Source organism: Calidris pugnax, unplaced genomic scaffold (assembly GCF_001431845.1).
Source record: "Calidris pugnax isolate Ruff unplaced genomic scaffold, ASM143184v1 scaffold8, whole genome shotgun sequence".
Classification (NCBI taxonomy): Eukaryota; Metazoa; Chordata; class Aves; order Charadriiformes; family Scolopacidae; genus Calidris; species Calidris pugnax.
The window spans coordinates 1,158,431-1,178,144 of record NW_015090830.1 but is presented as its reverse complement, the minus strand read 5'-3'; the positions used below and the strand labels follow the sequence as shown (position 1 = coordinate 1,178,144).

General features: G+C 39.6%; 1 protein-coding gene across 6 annotated transcripts in view; it reads right to left on the bottom strand.

Moving 5' to 3' along the window:
* The window catches only part of PAPD7 (PAP associated domain containing 7), a 61,733-nt gene extending 42,129 nt beyond the window's left edge, over window positions 1–19,604 (bottom strand). For 2 of the 6 annotated variants that reach the window (XM_014941023.1, XM_014941024.1), the window contains exons 1-5: window positions 18,605–19,604; window positions 4,357–4,480; window positions 2,780–2,826; window positions 1,742–1,862; window positions 69–176 (exon numbers count right to left, since the gene is read on the bottom strand). In XM_014941023.1, coding sequence (XP_014796509.1) covers window positions 69–176; window positions 1,742–1,862; window positions 2,780–2,826; window positions 4,357–4,480; window positions 18,605–19,443 — 1,239 coding nt within the window. In that variant the 5' untranslated portion in view covers window positions 19,444–19,604. Of the gene's footprint in view, window positions 1–68; window positions 177–1,741; window positions 1,863–2,779; window positions 2,827–4,356; window positions 4,481–14,548; window positions 14,601–16,140; window positions 16,201–18,604 lie in introns of those variants that run through there. The other 4 variants (XM_014941025.1, XM_014941026.1, XM_014941027.1 and 1 more) reach the window with 4 other exon arrangements.
* Between the last annotated feature and the right edge of the window lie 110 nt (window positions 19,605–19,714).

Below are 19,714 nucleotides of genomic sequence, written 5' to 3'. Positions count from 1 at the left end.
AAAAAAGGTTAGCTAAGCATCTAGCATATCCTTGGTAAGTGGTATAGTATTCATTATATGGTTGATACCTTCATGTATTCCTTAATAAATCGAGCTGCCTTCACACCAGTTTCTACGTTAAAACTGATGTCAACTTTCACTTCTGTCTCCTGGTCAGTAAGTTTTATTATTGGTACCTGTAAATATTAAAACAAGGTTTTAAGAACATCCAGAAATGCAACACTCATCCTATTTTCCAGCTTACTGACTTAAGACACACAGATACTATCAGTCCAAATGAATGCAACTATCAAGGCAAGAAAACATGTTTTTGAGACTTGACTGACAAGCAAACGCTTTTTAGTGAGGTGACTAAAAACACAGACATGTATGATCACATTAATATATGGTCACCCACGTACTCTCCCACAGCTATTAGATATCTGCCTTCATAGCTGCAATATCCGTGTTTTGTAAGATAACTAAATTTACTTAATTTAATGACTCATTGCTGTTAATAGGAGATGTTTTACTCTCATAACTTGTGGAAACTGCACTCCTCTGACCCAGCACTGCACCATTCACTTGCTAAACTGACAGAAGACTAGCCTAGCAGAAAAAATAAAGCTCTGTCTGTTGGTTTCTCAAGCTGAACTGGTTCACTGCAGAGTCAAATGAAAGCCAGAATAGATCAAAGCAAAGCAGGAGTAGCAGTCTTTCCTTTTGTGGAAGCAATAATCTATTACAGAACTACTGAATATGTAGTTTAGTCTCACACAACCACCTTGAAGGCAGTATCCTACAAAATGGTCTTAAAATCATAACTTAAAACTTCAGCTGATGACATTTATTTTAAATTGAACTTCTTGTATTTTTAATCTGAAATAGAATACAAAAAAGAGCAGCATTTTATACCAACAGCAGAAGAAATAAAATAAGAAAGGCTAGTAAAATCAATAAGCCTAGCACCATTTTACATCACTAACTGATTCTGAAAATCCCACTCATTCTCACATAAGCCAAAGATTACCAGAGTTACTGTTATGTACTGCTACTCCAACAGAAGCCATCAGAATCTTCCGGACCTAAAAAAGTCACCCTTTTTCAGAGAGCAGAAAAAGCAACAGCTTGCTAATAAAAGTTTGGAATACTCTGCTCCTGGAGAAACCACCACTTGCTCAGTAACATAAAAGTCTCATAATTTTAAGTTTTTTAGCATATTCAATGTGATCCATTAGGCTGACAAGACAGATTCAAGAGATACTACACATCAGCTTCACAAATGAAATAAAACTCTTAAGTAGCATATTTTGGAAGGGAAAAAAACAACTGTCAGGTTTGGAACACTTCATTATGTCATCAGAAACAAGACAACCTGAAAAAGTGGGGTTTCAGGCTAGATAGCTCTAGTTACTGGCCTCTGGCTAAACAAAGTCTTCTCAAAGGTCAGTGGAAAAACATTATACAATTAGTTCACTTATTTTACTAGATATTTTGCAAATACTGACTTTCAGATCTTTATTGATAATGAAAGCATCAAGTACGGCCTTACAGCATATAAAGTACACAGAATTACTGATGTCCATGTGAAAAAAGGTGTGCTACTGCTAAGCACATACCATTCTACTAAAATACTGCACAGATCAAAACATTGGGCTTAAGACAACATCATTTGCTTGATGAATTGAAAACACTATTTATCACTAACATCTTAAGGAGTCTGAAAGCTTTTCAGTTCAGTATTCCAAAGACTATTACTTACCGTAGCTTTATCAAGTACTTTAATGGAATATGGCTCAGCCACATTGTGTTTTCTTAGTGCTTGCTCCAGTAGCTGTAAAGGGGGCCGTTCCCATTTCCCAAAAACAACTAGATCAATATCACTAGACAAAAAAAAAACCACAGCATGAGATCCATTAAGACTAAAGCATAATACTTCACCAAAAAAAGGTAAAATTGGCACTCTACATATTTTAAGTCCTCCAGGGTGACCATTCTGCAACTTTTAATCTAGGTTCCCAATAAGCTTCCTTTGGCAATGTTAAGTAAGAGATGGTCTAGTGCACTTTAGGACCCAAAGTAGTACTCTAGCCTCTTGCTTCCAGTTCTCTGAGCTTCTCTCCGTTTTACCTCTCCTGCTCCCTCCCCTCTGACTTCCACTGCCCAATTCCATCCCTCATCAACCCATGTTGACAGGCATGTTAATAGTCCAAACAATTTTTATCAGTGATTGTTATTCATCGAAATTAAATTTCCAGTGCTATCCTACTGAAAATTTAATTGATATAAAGACAACATAGTCTTTAAGACACAGCTACACATCTGTCTATTGAATCATTAAGCAACAAAAAACACTGAATTAAATAAGACATTTTTCTCTCAAAAAAATGCGAAAACATAGCTGTGATAACACCTCTGACTTCACACAGTAACTCTGTGATGTGACACACTCTCAGTAATTCAACTTATTTAATAAAATCTTTACACAGAAAATACTAAACATTCAATTTCACTGTGTCTTGAAAATAAAGAGCCAAAGACTAATCCCAGCCACAAGGAAGAAAATGGAATTCACCAAAGGGTCAGTAAGTACCTACAGCAGTACAGTGATACATCAAATATCAAATACTTACCCCAAACCTCTAAGTTCAAAAGCTATTCCCTTTGTCACATGGGACATTAGGCAAGAATTTTACTGGAAGTTTGATAGGTTTACACGTTACAGTCTAAATTCCCCTTTAAAATTTACCATTACTCTAAAAGAAGACAAGCTTTTATATAAAAATGAATTATTACTTACCTAGTTGGAAGATAAAGCCCTGTACTAAAGCTGCCAAATATCTGGACCTGAAAGAAACCCAGATCAATTAAATATCTTGTAATTATGAATGCTCACTTCATTTCACTTTCACAAGACTTAAGATTTTTCTTGACCTGTTAAGGATATAGCCCAGTAAAGACGTTACTGAACTTACTTTGCTACATACTCTGTTAAGTCTCTACAAATACACTTTGTCTTACAGATGCAACTTTAGACGAAATTGTATTTTTTTTAAACATGAAATGACTAGGAATCCTGCTAGCAGTAGAGCATAAACTTTTGAAACAAGTCCTTTACACTGTTAATTTCCAGGTTGACAGAAATGTAAGCTATTATAAATTTCATTCCTTCCTGCTCCCTTCTTTCCTCATAGGACAGCTTTACTGAAATTGGAAGAGTTTAAGGGAAATATTTTTCCAAACTTTTTTTTGCTTAAAAGCCAGCAAGCACATCTATAACATATCATTCAGAGAAACATGAATTTTACTGGAAGGGTGAATATGAAAATGTGGTAGGTGTTTATGCGTAGAAAATAACGTATGTTGAAGAGACAGAGACATTCACAGTCCAAATCAAATACTTTTAACATGCTTCCAATCTAAAGAACTGAGACATTCTACACCCTCTGCTACAGCAGAGCAAAATTTACAAGTTCTCCTCGCTGAAGTGACCTATGCAAAGGCTGGGCAACACTGAGCCATTTCAGTGTTTATACCTGTTCTCACAAGCTAGAAAAATGTTATTACCAAGGAGAATTGCAGGTGAGGATGGCATAGATGACCTTTACAGCATCTTCAGCTCAGTTCTGTGGCCACAGCCCTCGCTGTTATGGAAGGCTATGACATCACGTTATTCTGAAATGTTTTTCTGCTTGTTAATGACAATGCTACTATCTGGTAATCAGAAAGGTGATGCTAGATATACAGTTTACATTAATTCCTTCTGAATAATTTCGGTTTGCAGGAAATATATTCTTTGGGTAATAAAGGGTTTGAAAATACAACAACTTTGGTTGCAAGACAACTCAGGAAGTCCAATTTTCCCACTAAAGCAGGGCTGAACTAATTCCCTGAATGTCAAACTTGTGAAGAGTCCAAAAGAATTCCGGGCTTTTTAACTGTTCTTCTGTATAATACTTGCATTTACAAATATCAACACAGTCAAGAGTCCTGGCAGAAACGGATACATAGGTAGTCAGCCAAACTTTAATAAAGTTTATTTATAAACTTTAATGAAGTTATGCAGAGACAATCAATTTCATGAACTTTTACTTTAAGAAATGCACTTCCTTAAGTGAACAGTTCTTCAAATACCCAGTTCTCAAAATGAAGATAATTATCAGTAGCCTTCATTAATCTGAAATTTAGGTTTTAAATTTCCTTCACTTTTTAAAATAAATTGCCAAGTTACTGCAAGATTTGTAATATTAAATCAAATGCATTAAGATTGAAGTCTTATTTGTTCATTTCTAAAACATAGAAAGACAACAGCAAGGTTAAGCATACCAAGTTTGACAATTTACTAGAGAAGCAAATCAACATTTGAGTTACACTCACATCAGCTGTAGGCCAAAGATCTTTGATGACCGTTTCTATCCTTTTCACCACTTCTCTTCTCATAGCTGCTTCTTCAGGACGAGGGGACATGAAGTCATAGAAGTCAATTATTTCTTCATGCAGTCTGAAGGAGAAAGTAGCATCCGTTATAATGATTAACTATTAAAATAAATTTCAACCAAAACAGGCCGTAGTTTTTATTTAATATCATCATTTAACCAAAACCAGCAGTACTTTCAAGACAGCTGAATGCCACAACAGTAAGGCTTTCAGATGAGAAACTGGAGGGTTTGGGGCAGATATATTCATCCTTGATTTTCATGGTAGCACCTCTCAATCTCAACAATACCTCATCAGCGCTCAACATGTTACCAGAATGCTAAAGACATCAAAAGACACAGGATGCAAAAACTAGTATTTACTAACCTTCCTACTGGCTCAACAGTGAACGCCAATTTCTGATTCCCAAAGATTATTTTCCTTAACAAACAATGTACAGGCTTAAAAACTATCCAAATATCCAAATATCCAAATGATCCAAATATGAAGCAGCACAAAAACAATTACAATCTTCAAGTAGGCTTATTCTTCCAGGGTTTTCATTTCTGTATATGTGGAAGTTTACACAGGCTTGGAAACAGACCACTAGCATTAATGAGTTTTTGTAGAAGGTGATACAAGGAATATTTGAGTATGCCTTGATGTGAAAATGTCCACTTTGACAAACTTTGATCACTCAAGGCCTTTATTAGCCATTCATTCGTATAGGAAGTGACCTTCCAACTAAACTACTTCAGATGAGAAGGTGTTAAATATATTCTCAAGTGTAAAGTACATTAATACCAGTGCTACACAAGGAGTTCTGACACTGGATCTTTATACACCTATTAAGTCCTTTTGTTTCCCATCTCCCAATACTATGGAACACTCACTGCCAAGTTTGAAAGATCAATTTGAGTTTTAAGGTGAATGTTGTGTTTGCATTCAATGGAAGAGCATCAAGCCATGCCAAGCAAAAAAAAAAAAAAAAAACCACAAACATCACAATTTCTGAAACAGAAGAGTAATTAACTACTCCTGTGATATTTTACAAAAACATTTTTGATGTAGACATATTTCTAAGATTTTTAATTCAAGAAACATATCAATCAACATCATAGTGAAATCCAAATACTGTCCTAAAAAAAAAAATCCAGCTCAATCACAGAATCTTCATGGTTGGAAAAGACCAGTTAACATACTTGGGCTTTCAAAAGAAAAAATTTATACATCTCTAGTAGAACACATAGTTCTTCCCCTGAGATTTTTACAACTCATTTAACTAGACAATTCCCACTCTAACAGATAGCCTCCAACTGACCATATGCCAAATTTTTAAGTGTCAGGATTCTGTTCCATAGGCAAAGAAAATTTTAGCAGCAAAGCACTAAGATAATTCTAAAAAGTATACATATTTCCAATTACTGTTTGCCTTTTCTCTTAAACTGGGCCTGGATACACAATTGAACATTTAACTACATAGTTGGCTTATCAACTAAACTTCAATTTGTTGACGAATCTACTCGATTTCAAAATTTCAAAGCAAGACAGAAGGTACAAATTAACATTATTTTGTTTCTAGAAAGCATGCTTTTCCCCCCCCCTTCTCCAAGAGGACAAGACCAATGAAGAAAATACTTGAATACACCTAACAGCAGTGGAGCCAAACTAAAGACTTCCCATTGTCCTGCTTATAAAAAAAAAAAATAATCAGCAGTAGACAGATACTGTGTGAAAGAAAAAAATAACAAAGCAGTTACCCAATTCCCTTGCAGCAATCCTTCCAAGCTTCCAGTAATTTCATTTAGCATACTTTTGGGGTGTATCCCAATCATAAGGTGTTTTAGCTCAAAGGACTTTTCTTCCACTGATTTTTCCAGGTCTTTTTAGTCCATTTATGCTTTTGTCATTCATAGCATTCTATGAGAATTTAAGTATGCATCAGAATAAAGTAGTGCTTTCTTTTAAAATGCTGCCTGTTAATGATTTTATCTGATGCTATTTCTTGGGGGAAAAAGGTTATTACTGGCAGTTCATTTCCAAACACTGCACTTCTCAGGCTCTTAATTCATAGCCACTTGTCTCTATCCACCAGCTCTTTTTCAAGCTAGCAATCCTCATCTTTTTTTCTCTTTCATTACACAGGAGCAGGTCCAAAGTTTGATCACAACTACCCTCCTTCAACTTCTTTTCAGTTGCGCCATGTTTTCTGACAGGTGGCCAGAAATGCAGTCAATACATAATTACACCATTCATCCATGACACACACCTGTTTTCATTTTATTGTCCATGTCTTTGCAAAGATTGCTGCTAACTGCTATTTGAGGATATCTGAGCATACAGCTGCTCTTTAAAAGAAACCATTATAAAGGAGCTTCAAGGTGTATTCTGAACAATAACCACCAATATAAAGCCCAACCAATATGTATATTCAGCCTGAATTATTTTTCTTCAGATTCTTGATTCCATATTTACTAAAATTTAGTTTTATCAGCAATTTTATAACCTAATGAACAATGAACTCCCACTGTGACTGTCTGCAGTCAGCTCTAGCTTTCTATTATCCTTTCTATCCTTTTCTCATTCATTTCTTCCCTATGAATAAACATATTCATATATTTACAAACATATTGAGCAACAGAGTCTTAAGTAATTCCACTACTAACCTTCCCTTATTATAAAGCAAATAGTTTATTTCTTCCTTTGGTTACTTCTAAGCAGTTAACCCATAAGCCCAGCAAACCTGTGACTGTTTAATTTTGAAGACTTTGTAAAAACTGATCTCAGAAACATTCTTCTGAAAAAATACAACAGTTTTGTGTTATCAGACTGACTACATGAATAAGGAAATGAGACCTGTGAGACACAACTACCTTTATCAAAGCATGCACTAACCCCTTTCTTTATGTTTAGTCATGTAAAAATTCTGTTTTGTTATGGTATCAATCCCATACAACTGCTCCAGGAGATCCAGACATTCCTGAAAAAACCCCATGTTTATAGTAGCCATCCCATATTAGGGAAGCAGTGGAATAAAAGGGGTCTCAGTTCCCCTGAGCACTGCAGCCTCTACCATACACAGCGTAGTCTTTCAAAAGCAGCCACTAGTGTGTCAGCAAGGTCAGAAAAACACCAAGCACACAAACACCCTCTCACTTCAATGCCCCACTGAGCTTCTGTTCAGATGATTAACACTGTTACAATTCTTAATCGTATCATGAAAGACTCAAAAGAATACCATCCATCGCTAGTCTACACTTCCCTAACCTAGTTTTTTAGGAAGCTAGCTTCATATTTTCTACCTTGCACTGACAAGGCAGCACTTCATTTAATGCTTCAGTTTGCATGGGACAGCAGCACAAGAGCTAGATAATCAAAACTCATTTAAAAGTTCAAACCATACGCCATGGTTTCATGGTTAAGTTCCTCCAGAATTCTTCAGCATATACCACCAGACATGGCTGTACAATAGTATCGTTCTACTGATGGATTTAAACACTCCTTACTGAAATCTAAAATGACAGTTGCCTGGAGTCAAAGCAAGTTCTGGTGAGAAGTCTCTTAGAGCCTTCTCTGACAAAAAGCAATGCAACTAGTTCACTTTGTTTTTACTACACAGTCTGACTTCTGGGTGCCTTTTGACATCTCTCTCTACAAGTCCTAGTGACTGGTAAGTTTCTTGCTTTTGATGTGCAAGGTTTTCAGGTTTTAATTCACTTAAGCAAACCAGTTCTCAGACTCTGTCTTAACAAACTTCTGTTGTGTTTGCGCTTTCCAGTTTTCCTTAAACAGCTTCTACTTCTCAGAGAACACCATCTTCCTAGTCTACGTCCTTCTGGATAAGAGCCAATGCTATCTTCACAGTCAGCATATGACAACACAAATATCTCAATACAGCATTTTCAAGTACTTTACCTTTTTGGCTTCCAAGTGAAGAAGCTTCTCAAGACAGAGATGCTTTTTTAAAATTTAATATTACTTTAGTTTACACTTTTCCAAACATCTTTGCTCAGGCAAGGCTACTGCAACTGTCACAAAAAAAAAGCAGCTCTGATATCTGTAAAACAAGTCCCTGTATGCTGCTTGGGACTAATCTCAGAGTCACTTCTCTACTAACCAAGGGAATAACTTGTTGTCTGAAAACCAGATCACAACACGATATTCACCCAGCCAATACAGGCACCGTTTTCAGTTAAGTATTTTGCCCAGATAGCCTCTATGATCTTCAGAAGCACTTGTTACCTCTTACGTCAAGACTGTGACAGTATCTTAATCATTAGGAATAGAATCTCAATTTGTAGCACATGATGTACATAGAGATATAAGCAATATCTTAATTCCAGTTTGGTTTTGGTTTTGGGGGGGTTTTTTTGGTTGGTTTGTTTTTGGTTGTTTTTTTTTTTTTTAAGAGAACTTTCTTCAACATATAGCACAAGACAATTTTCTCAATCTCCTGGCTTCTCAAAGAATTCTGGCTCCAGCAGCATCCCAGCACCTATCTTCTATCATATTTTAAGATGCCTATACTACTACTTACCTAGCAAAAACAGGCATTTTACTTTACTTTTTCACAAGGCAGTTTTACTCTATTCACAGAAACACTGGGAACAAAACTTGTTGGTGAGATATAACTGTACTCTCAATGCAAGGTGGAAAAGCTCAGAATGCAGGGATGCAGAAGAGAGGCAAGCTGCACTACTCAGCTTGCTGATTTTAACAGCCTGGAGGAACCTACCATTCACTAATGCTATTACTGCGAACCACACTAAACAGCTGCTGCTTACAGGCTGGACTATGCAACAGAACTGACACCTTTTGTTTACCAAAAATTATCCCTTTTACTCTTTTAGGAAAGGCAGACATACTTCTAGTCTTCAGGTTCAAATAATATTCAGGAGACAGTCTCAGACTTCTCTGTTTTTCCTTGAAGGCAGGTTTCTAAGAAAGGAGATCATTTACTTTACTCGTCATTTACTCTATCTACAGCTATTATTAGATATAACATTGACTTGTTACCTCAAGGGCTAACTTCAATGTAACAAAATGAAATTCTCAAATGGCATCAACAAACTAGAAGGTGAATGAAAAGCTATAGAGACTTTGTTCCCCCAAGTAAGCATCCTGTTTCTTTACAACACCATGTCTACATTATTAAACACAGTAATTTATTCTAAAGGAGCAGATAGGAACAGGACTGCATCATTTACGTAGAACTGATTCTTTTTAAAATACACTCATTCTAGTAAGTAAAGAGTATTTTTCTAACTGAGAAGCCTACCACATCAGCCAAGAATCTTTATTAAAAGGAAAGAACAGATGCCACAGTTTAAGCATGTGGGTGAAACACGAGGGGAGAGAAGGAAGGTAAAGGAAGGGGAAGGCATAGGCAGCATTTCAACAGAAAGTTTGTTGAAATAAAGGTTACAAATAATAGGATACATACTTGCAGAGAAATGTGAACTCTGAAACACGACTGACAACTTTCCTTCCTCAAGATTAAATGGGGAAAGGCCCAGCAGCCACTGTGTGTATTTCAGAAATCTACTGAACTGTATCTTCACGTACAACTACTACAAAACACAATTGTATTACTGTGGAACTGCAGGCAAAATCTTACACTACAACAACTAGATGCATTCAATAGTTGAAAACAGTGTTTCAGTTTAAAACTTAGGAACACAGTCTAGTGAAATATGGGAGAATATATAGGTATGATTAAAAGTAATAGAATTTTTCCAATATGATCTAAGATTAAGACACCTGCAAATGTAGAAAAAATAGAACTATGACTGAGAGGGAGATGAACTTACAATTCTTCCTTTCCCATCCCACTCACAACACCTATCAGGTACCTTCACTTTTGTATACCCGTCCTCCTCACTACCAGTAGCACTCAGGTAATAGTACTCTATGTCCTATGCAATGTTCTAGGCTTACAGATGAGAGAAAATTATGAAAACATAGTGCTGTGTTCACAAACTGTACCGCTGCACCAAATCAGTTTCATATTACTATGCAATTCAGACAGCAATTATCTTTGTCACTGTAGCAGTATGGAAGGAAGCAGACTCAAAGGCTGGCAGAATAAAAAAAAAAAAAAAATCTCAACTATATAGATGAATCAGAGCTGTGAAATGTTTTACAAGTAGGTACCCTAAATAGTAAACTCAAATAAGAATCAAGCTTACTTTACAATTAGCTACTAAGGAGAGAATGGAAGACAAGTAGTATTTTTTTCCTCATCCACGGAATAAAGAGGGTAGTTTATAAAGTATATTGTATCTGTTCCACAAGAGATCGTATTGTTCGTATCTCCTCTCTAAGCCTTCTCTTTGACCCACACTCTTGCAAGTCAGAGCCAGTCCTAATTTTAGCTTGAGTTTCTTGCCAATTAAATTTTACCTCAGCAGCACTTGAGAGTTCACACACTCAAGAAACCAGGCTTCATGGATTGATTTACACTGCAAATTTCCAAATTTCAGTAACAGAATTTACTTGCATTTTGTAAGAGAAAAAGAATCCGAAACCAATCTATTTTTGCAAAGTATGTCAGTTCAACCAATTACCTTATAAATGCCTGGATATACTTTGAAAAAGCTGCATAATACAAATCTAGAAAAGAAACTGAAATAAATCTCCGAGTTAATACATGGCAAAATAGATCCGCTATGCAAGCTTCTGAACAGCTGTACATCACTTGTGAAGTCCAGCAGGACTTCACCACATCCCCAAGAAAACATCACATAATTATTTTGTTGCATCAGTGAAGGAGCATACCATACCTTAAACCTTGGAAGTGAACCAACAAGCTTGTTATGCCAGTAAATAAAACCGCTAAACACTGAAATTCTTGTCTTAATACTATTCTTTTCCAAATGCCCCAGTAATTAAAATCACAGGCAAGTTAGAAAGGTTGCAACAGCAGAAACACATTAATGATGAAAGACTAATTGTGCCCATGTAGATCAGGTATGCCCTACAGCAGGTTAGCCACTGAAACATTTAAGTGCAGAAGCAACTCTTGACAATCTCAAGCAGCAGAGTCTAATTCAAAAAGCATCCAACAAAGCACCACTAGCAGCAAACCCTGTACTTTCAACATCAGTATCTCTGCAAGCAACAAAAACTAGAAAAGCATTTTCTAGATTTAAGTACTGATGCAGTCCACCATAGAAAAGAGGAAGCTTCCTAACTTAAGAATCTCAACCAAAAGAATAAGATGTTTCAGAGACTATTAAAGACACCATAGTGGTGTTTAGCAAAAGCTTGCATCACTAATCAGATTTCAGGGAAAAAGAGAGTTACTACCTTGTCACAGGATTCCATCAGAAGATGTCTTCAGAAACCCTTAAGTCATGTACAAAGCAGTAAAAGAGGATTGGAAGATTAAGGATATCTAAAAGGATTATGAGGATCAATTTAACGAGATGCAAACCTGTGCTTGAGAAAGGATAAAGTAGCTCAGGAGTCCAAAAATCTGCTTCTGTTAAGCGAATTAAGTGATCGGAACAGAGAAAGTTAAGTGAGCACAATGCATAACAAGTAGAGAAGCGAGTATTTTTCTTTTTTTTAATCCCTCAGAGGTTTCCCTGGTCCCTAGCACTACAGGGAGAACTTGTCCCAAACTGACTTTTTAGTAGGAAATATTTCACAGCAAAATCTTTTCCTGGTTATTTGGTGTGCACCAAAAGCAGCACTCACTCGATACTGCATTTGTGTCAGAAGGAAAATAAGCAGCAATCTTTCTTTTTTTAATTTAAAAGCATTAGTTTTGACATTCATAATAGTCAAACTAGTCTAAAGTAGAATCAATACAACATATGAATAGTTATGACTATATCAAGATGCCAACATAGCTTTCGTAAATTGAGGTAGCGTCTTAAAGAAAACCATTAGGAATGATTTGCAAGAGTAAGCTAATCACAAAGGAAATTCTGTTATCTATCTGGATTTCCAAATAGCATTTGGTAATGGTCCCACATGTCTTTATGAAGACTTACAAAGAAACTAAGCCGACATGGGATGAGAGGGAAGACCTTCACATAGATAAAGAACTTCTTAAACAGAAAACAATGAACTGGAACTCTTAGTTTCCATAATAAAGGAAGGATACTAGTGAAGCCCCAAAGTGCCCTATGGTAATCATCATCCTCTTGAGTGATCCAGCCAAGGGGACAAAGAGTAAAGCATAGAAGTTTGAGGCAGCAAGGTTATGTAGAATAAACCAGAATAAGAACTGCAGGTGGACATTAAAACACAGACTGCACAATGAAGTAGCAGGCAGAATTTGAGATAGGATAAATATAAGCACAACAGGCATATGAGAAGATTTTATCTTTACAAAGATGATTGCATCTTTGGGGCTCTGCATTAGCCCTAAACACTGAAGATCAAGATCTTGAAATAAGAATTCTTAAAAGGTCTGTTCAATATAGGGTTAGTATTCAGGAAACAAAGTAAAAGATAGAACAAGATAGAACAAGATGTAAGAATACTATGACACTGTCACACACAGGTCTGGTTCGTCTGAATCCCAAATATACAAGAGAACTGTAAAGCATACAGAAGCGATAAACATCTAGAGGAAGGGAACAGCTTCAATAGAAGCAATGATTAAATAGACTAGAAAACAGACAACTGTCAGGTGATTCAACTTTTCCCTTCCCTCTTTCAAGTCAGCTGCAAAGCGCACTCACGGATTGCTTCACTAATGCACAGACCTGTAGCTGGCAGCGACTACAACCCTAGTGACAGCCTCAGGACAAAAAAAAAAACTTGATCTTTACATAACACGTAACTCAACTGAGAAACACCTTCCCACAGAACACTGCTGATCCCAGAAGCTCATATCAGCTCAAGATGAGATGAGACAAATTCGTACATAAAATCCACAATAAGCTTAACAATGCACTGTCTGTAACTCAGGTAGTCTGAAAACCACAGATCACTGAAATCCGAGATATTATTTCAGGAAATATCACCACAGGCTCATGTTGATATATTCTCCTCCCAACATTTGGCACTGGCCTCTAATGGTCTCACCCAGTACAGCTGTTTACGTTCTTAGTGCCAGTTATCTCTACTGCCAAAACCTAACAACTGTGAAAAGCATCATGAAGCTGATGCCAGGATTAAACTGCTCCAAACATGTCCCACTCTCCTCTACACACAGATGTGAGCACCTGTCATGAAAAGCCTTCTCATGTTTTACTACTGTAGCTCAGCCTTTCTGACCTCTATAGTACTATGTTCTCTCTCAAGTCTACTGCTGCCAAAATATTCTTTTCATTCCATTACCAAAAGCATCAGTCTCTAACTCCACACTAGACATCTACTTTACAAGGAGACTTTGAGTTTTCCCTACCCTAGTCAACTTAGCCAACCACAAAAAAGAAATGTTCTGTTCTTTTGACAATTCATCCAGCAGCTACCCTTGAACTCTGCTGTACCAACCTTTAGGCATGAACACAGTCCTTTCAACCACAGCCCAATGCTCTCTCAGGTCTCTCTCCAGACCTTTACTATGACTAACAGGCAACTACTCCAGCTCTCCTTCTTCCATGCTACACTATATACTGCCTAGTTCTGCCATGATCCTCAAGCCAGATAAAACAAGAATTGAGTGTACGTTGCCAGCACTGCCTGCCTCTTACATTAAGATCTTCACTACAGGTATCCACCTAACACTGCAGATCATTTTTTCAACTCAAAGTACAAGAAAATAAAATTTGCAAAAGGGGCTAACAATGTGGCATCCCTACACATTAATTTACTTTGTCCAGCTCTGACAGCAGCATAATAAGAAACGAGGGCTGACAAACATAGAACTAGAGCTATGGAAGGTCCTGAACGCAACGCATTTTTAATAGTTCCATTGCACAAAACCAAGTAATTGAATTTATCTTGGTCAAAGTTCAGCAATATATCATAATAGCAAAAAAACCCAGTAAGAATTACAATTAGAAACACTTCAGCATACTTCTGAAGAAATAAATAAGACCTAATACAGATTTAGTGTATAAAGTAACACCACCACATCTGATTAGCTACAGAAATGAGTCTCCAGATACCACTTTTGGTACACAGTATCCTTCAGCTGCAAACTGGTGAACATTGAAGCAAGTCATCTGGGGAAGCATCGTCACAAGCTTACCTTGCCTACAAGAACTCTCCCCAGGTATTTGCTACGGTCACCAGACAATGCTGGCGTGAATCCTCCTTCAGGCTAACCAAATGTGGAGGTGTTTGTGCTCTTGTACCCTACAACAGAACTTTTGCATCATTATCAAGAGATGGTTAAAGACAACAGGTATGGAGGGGGAAAAATTAATGCAGTAAATCATCAGATGCTATGCAGCACTAATGAATCCAGGCAGAGCACCATTCCAAAGTATTGTAACACTTCTGGTATCCACACTAATCCCCAACAAGGCAGTTCTGTTGTTTCTGCACAGCACTGTAATGTACCAGGGGGATCTGCCAGGTATTTCAGCACTAATCTCATTCAACATCTACAGTCTGAAAACCTAGTTGAAAGTACTAAGCAGAACAGGCTCATATTGCTAAACATGCCTAAATTCTTTACTTTGTTAACTTCATATTAAGAAGCAGAATTAAATCAGCTACAATTTTATGCTACTCAGAAGCTATTAGCTACATCTTAAGAGAAAGTGCCCTATTAGCTTCATACCCAAGCAATGCAAACCTAGCAGTAGAATCCTTAGTAAAAAGTTTAGAATAGCTTCATGCCATATTTTGAAATGCACTTTTAAACTCTCTAGATGCCTAAATTAGTCACATATCTTTAAAATACTGACTTTACAGAAACAGAAGGTATTACTTTGATGTACAAAAAAGGCAGACCCTAAGATGCTAGATGTAGTTTAAAACCTCTTAAGAGGATACAGTACCAAGAAATCACATGTAGTTCTAAGCATCAGTCACAACAGTTTGAGGTAATCTCATAATATTAAGGGACACTTCTCTGCATCGCATCTGAAACCAATCATTTTGTCTTCTATACTCCTGATCTAAACCCAGGCATTTAAGAATTTACACTGTTGCTAGATAAATCACTCTGTTGAAGCATTGGAATAAATATGACTTCATTCTCCTCACTCCTTACCTTCCAAAAATCTGGAAAAAGATGACACAGGTAACCTAAAGCACAGCTCTAAGACGAAATCTAATCAAGCATGGCTACTCACACTTGTGTATTATGAGAGAAAAAAATTCCTTTACAACACAAAAATCAGCATGCTACTGTCAGAAGGCAGTAAAAGCAATAGGTGTGAGTCCACTGGAAAAAAAAAAAAAAAGGAATGCTGTACACAAAAGAAAGCAAAACTCAGCCTTTACAACATAAAGAATTCCTAAACGTCACCACACCTACCATCACAAAGCAACTGAATGTGATCTGCTACAATCTCCAGCTCTGAATGAGAAAGTGTAGAGAACACAGTACTATTTCAAAGCATGAGGCATTTCATCAAAAGTAATACTGCAGCCTGGGAGAGGGCAGAGATTGCTCTTCTCAGTCTGTTACCAAAATACGCTACAGTAACACTGTGAGCAACTAAATAACAGTAGGAAATTTCAGGATGTTGTAGAAAAACATCATGGCAGAATAAGCTCTAACATTCATGTATAATACGAGCACAAGAGCATCAACGATCAAGTCCTCCTTCAAAGCAGACTGCAGCTGAAGACTGTAAGGATCGCGGTTTTTTTGACAGTTGCACACACCTGTCTGACACCACTGAAGATGCTCTGTCAATTGACCATCACAGCTACGGAAGTGATGCTTCAGGACTGGGCTGACAATTCCAAGTAACACCAGGCAACAAATCAGCAACATAAAGGATCCAGAAGCAACTTCTGTAGGGATCTGTTCCCACCCCAGTCTTTTCAGTGCATTCTGATTTGAAGAGCCAAATAATAAGACAACCTGCCTTCAGGAAAATGAATATAAACTCATCAAAAGTCAGGAGTTACTGCAGAAGACAGATACCTAAAGCCACTCCCATCATTGACAATATTTTTGTTATTTCAATTGTGTGAGCACTTCATAAAAATTATTCTAACACCAAACAGAAAATTATTTTACAATACACACGTCCCAGATTCAGCTTGGGTAACAGAACTCAAAGTTTTAGGCAGAAACTGCTTCTCATATTCAAGTCTACAGTCTCAACTTCCATGCTCTCCTTCAGCACTAGTTCCCTGCTACTCTAAGGAAAGCTGTAACATTAGTACAGTTTTGTGAAGCTTGACAAATTAATCATGAGAGTCTGGAACTATGGAATCACACATGCTGTAGTTACCGGTGTCCCGCCCCTAGCATCAGGTCTCACTGTAGTAATAGAGGTCCTTGACAGAAGATCAGGAAACACAACTTCCACTTTCAAAGATATTTAGCCAAGAACTTGTCATTAACTCATCAGCAAAGGAATATCCTTTATTATTGAGCTGAATAGTGCAACTGAAGCTTGCTTGGCTAAACAATTTTCTTGTGTATGGATTCTCTATAAACTTATACTTGAAAAGTGGCATAACATTTATTAAAGGAAAGCCAACAGAAAATAAAAGGGAAGAAGGTGAAAGATAAGGAAATGTGACTGGCATAGGTGGTGCTGCCTAGCAACTAAAGGACAGAACCTGCAGTGCCTGGATTCGATTCTTAGGTTTGCCTGGGACCTGGGTGACCTCAGGCAACTCCCTCATCCACCTGCCTGGAGATCTGTCAGTCAGAGATCAGTCAGAGTCAGTGACACTGACTTGTCTTACAAAGATAAATTAAAATATTAACTCAGTGTTCTATCACATTTTTACAGAAATAAAGCAAAGTAATGCAGACTATTTTTAAGATAATATTGGAATTTTAGACATACTTCTTGTTACTACAGGACTCAAAACTCCTAGCATATGACACATGTTAAACATTCGAATCTTAGCTTCCTGTAAGCAATTTTCTTTGTCAGTGTCAGTTTAGAATTAAAACACAGCAACCACAAGTCTTGTCCTCCCCAGGAGAGGCTATGGTTTGCAAAAACAGAACTTTAAAAATGTCTTTTAATTCTTCTGGATAACTTTAATGCACTCAATGCCTGACAGCACCACCCAAAAGAGAAAAGGAAGACGCTGTCCTTAAGCTAAATTTCTCACTTAAATTTCTCCAGCTCTGAAAGTGTACCCTGCTATCTTTATTTATTTCCCTCTACAAATATGCAGTGTCTTACTCCACAGACATCCAAGGGTCTTGGATTTTAGGAGTGCCAAAAACTATTTTTGAAATGACATCAGAAATCTGCTATGGTCAATCAATGCAGCTAGCACTTTTTCCATGAATAAAATAACCTTAAGATTAGAAAGTAACGTTTCCTCTTGACTGACTGAAATTTGACATCTGAAATACAGAAACCTCATGGAGTTCCCCAGAGGTGCTTTGTTTGAGTTTAGTCCCATCTACATGTTGATCAGATCAAACTGAATACTCAGCCTTACTAACTATCCATTTATATGTGAAAGTTACAGCCACAAAATAGTATAAGCTTCATTAAAGTGTTCTCTTTAGAAAGCTAAGATACCAGTTCAGATATCGGCAGGGTCAATTTGTGCTAGAGATAAAACATTTCCCTCAGAAATGTTCTAAGTCCACATTAACTTTCATGTTTATTTCAGCCAGAATTGGGCTGAAATAAATTTCCTTTAAAGTGATGTTCCTAACACTCCCCAAAGTAACCAGTCTGCTACAGCCTAAGCAAGAAGGCATTTAAAAATTACCACAAGGGTCTTACTTGAGCTCCTCTGAACTGGAGCCTTCCACTTCCCCCTTACAACCTGAATTGACCCCTAGGAGGTCACCAACCACCCCCCACCCATCTTTGCTTTAACTATTCTAGGTGCCTGACATCTTCACCTCTCAGCCTACTACAAAGCAAGGCCTAACCCCCTGTACCTATGGGTTCCCAGGCCCTGCCCACGTCACTGCTCCAGCCAGGAGCCACCCAGCCAGCACAGACCAAGGTGAGTTACAAAAGAACACGGGTTTGTGCCCCGCCGTCCCTTATCAATACCCTCGCTGCCACAGCTGGTTCCAGAGGCCTTCGTGTGACCCCGACCCACCCGCCCCCTGTGCCCGCAGGAGAGGCTGCCGGGGTCCCCCTTTCCTCTCGGGCTGCAGCAGCCCCGAGGGGCCCCAGCCGCTCACCCCTGCACGCCCGGGCTGTATTTTCTGGTCTTCCAGGGTGTGCCGGGGCTCTGCAGCGCTGGCTGAGGCAGCTGCCGCTGCTGGTGAGGGGAGCTGTTGACGGCGACGCCACGGCTGCCGGAGAGCAGGTAATTCATCCCATAGGTGCTGGCTTTATTCTCTCGTTTCCTGCGGCCCGGGTGGTACTGGTGCTGCTGGGGAGAGGCCGGTGGTGGCGGGTGGGGGCTGCGCGCCAGGTGCGGGGGCTGGTGGTGCCCGTTCACACCGTTCACTTTGTTCTCGTGGAAGTTAAAAAACTCCCCGGGTCCGGCCCCGCTGCCCAGCAGCCCGGGAGGAGCCACCGCCGCCGCCCGGGGGCCGCAGGAGGAAGAGGAGGAGCCGCCGCCTCCGCCGCCGCTGCACGATCCCGAGGAGGAGAAACCGGGGCTCTCGGTGCCGGACTCCACCGACGAGCAGGAGGAAGAGGAGGAAGACACGGAAGGCGACTTCTGCAGCCGCCGCCCTCCCTCGCCGCCGCCGTTCACCGCCGCAGGGCCGGGGGCGGCAGCGGGCACCAGTCCGGTCAGCAGGGCCGGAGGGGAAGGCGAAGGCGAAGGCGGCGAGGAAGAGGAGCAGCAGGCGCCGCCGCCGCCGGGCGCCCCGAGCCGCATGCAGCTGTGTCCGCGGGGCGGGGAGGAGGCGGCGGCCGAGTCCAGCGCCGGGGAGTTAAGGCAGAGGTAGTGCGGGAAGCTGGCGCCGCCCCGGCCCCCCACGCCCTGCGAGGTCTCCCAGATCTGCATCCACAGCGCATTCGCGGGGCCTTTCTGCTCGGGCTGGATCCAGGCCACGCGGGGATCCATCCACGCCCGCCCGCCCGGCCTCCGACCCTCACGGCCCGGCCAGAGCGACGACGACGCTGCCGCCCGCTCGCCGCGTACCCCCTCGCCTCAGCGCGCCGGGCCCGGCAGCGGCGCTAGACACGGGCCGGCAGCAGCGGCATGTGTCGCGGGGAGGGAGGGAGGGAGGGAGGGCAGAGCCGGGCAGAGCCGGGCAGAGCCGAGCCGAGCCGAGCCGAGCCGAGCCGAGCCGAGCCGAGCCGAGCCGAGCCGAGCCGAGCCGAGCCGAGCCGAG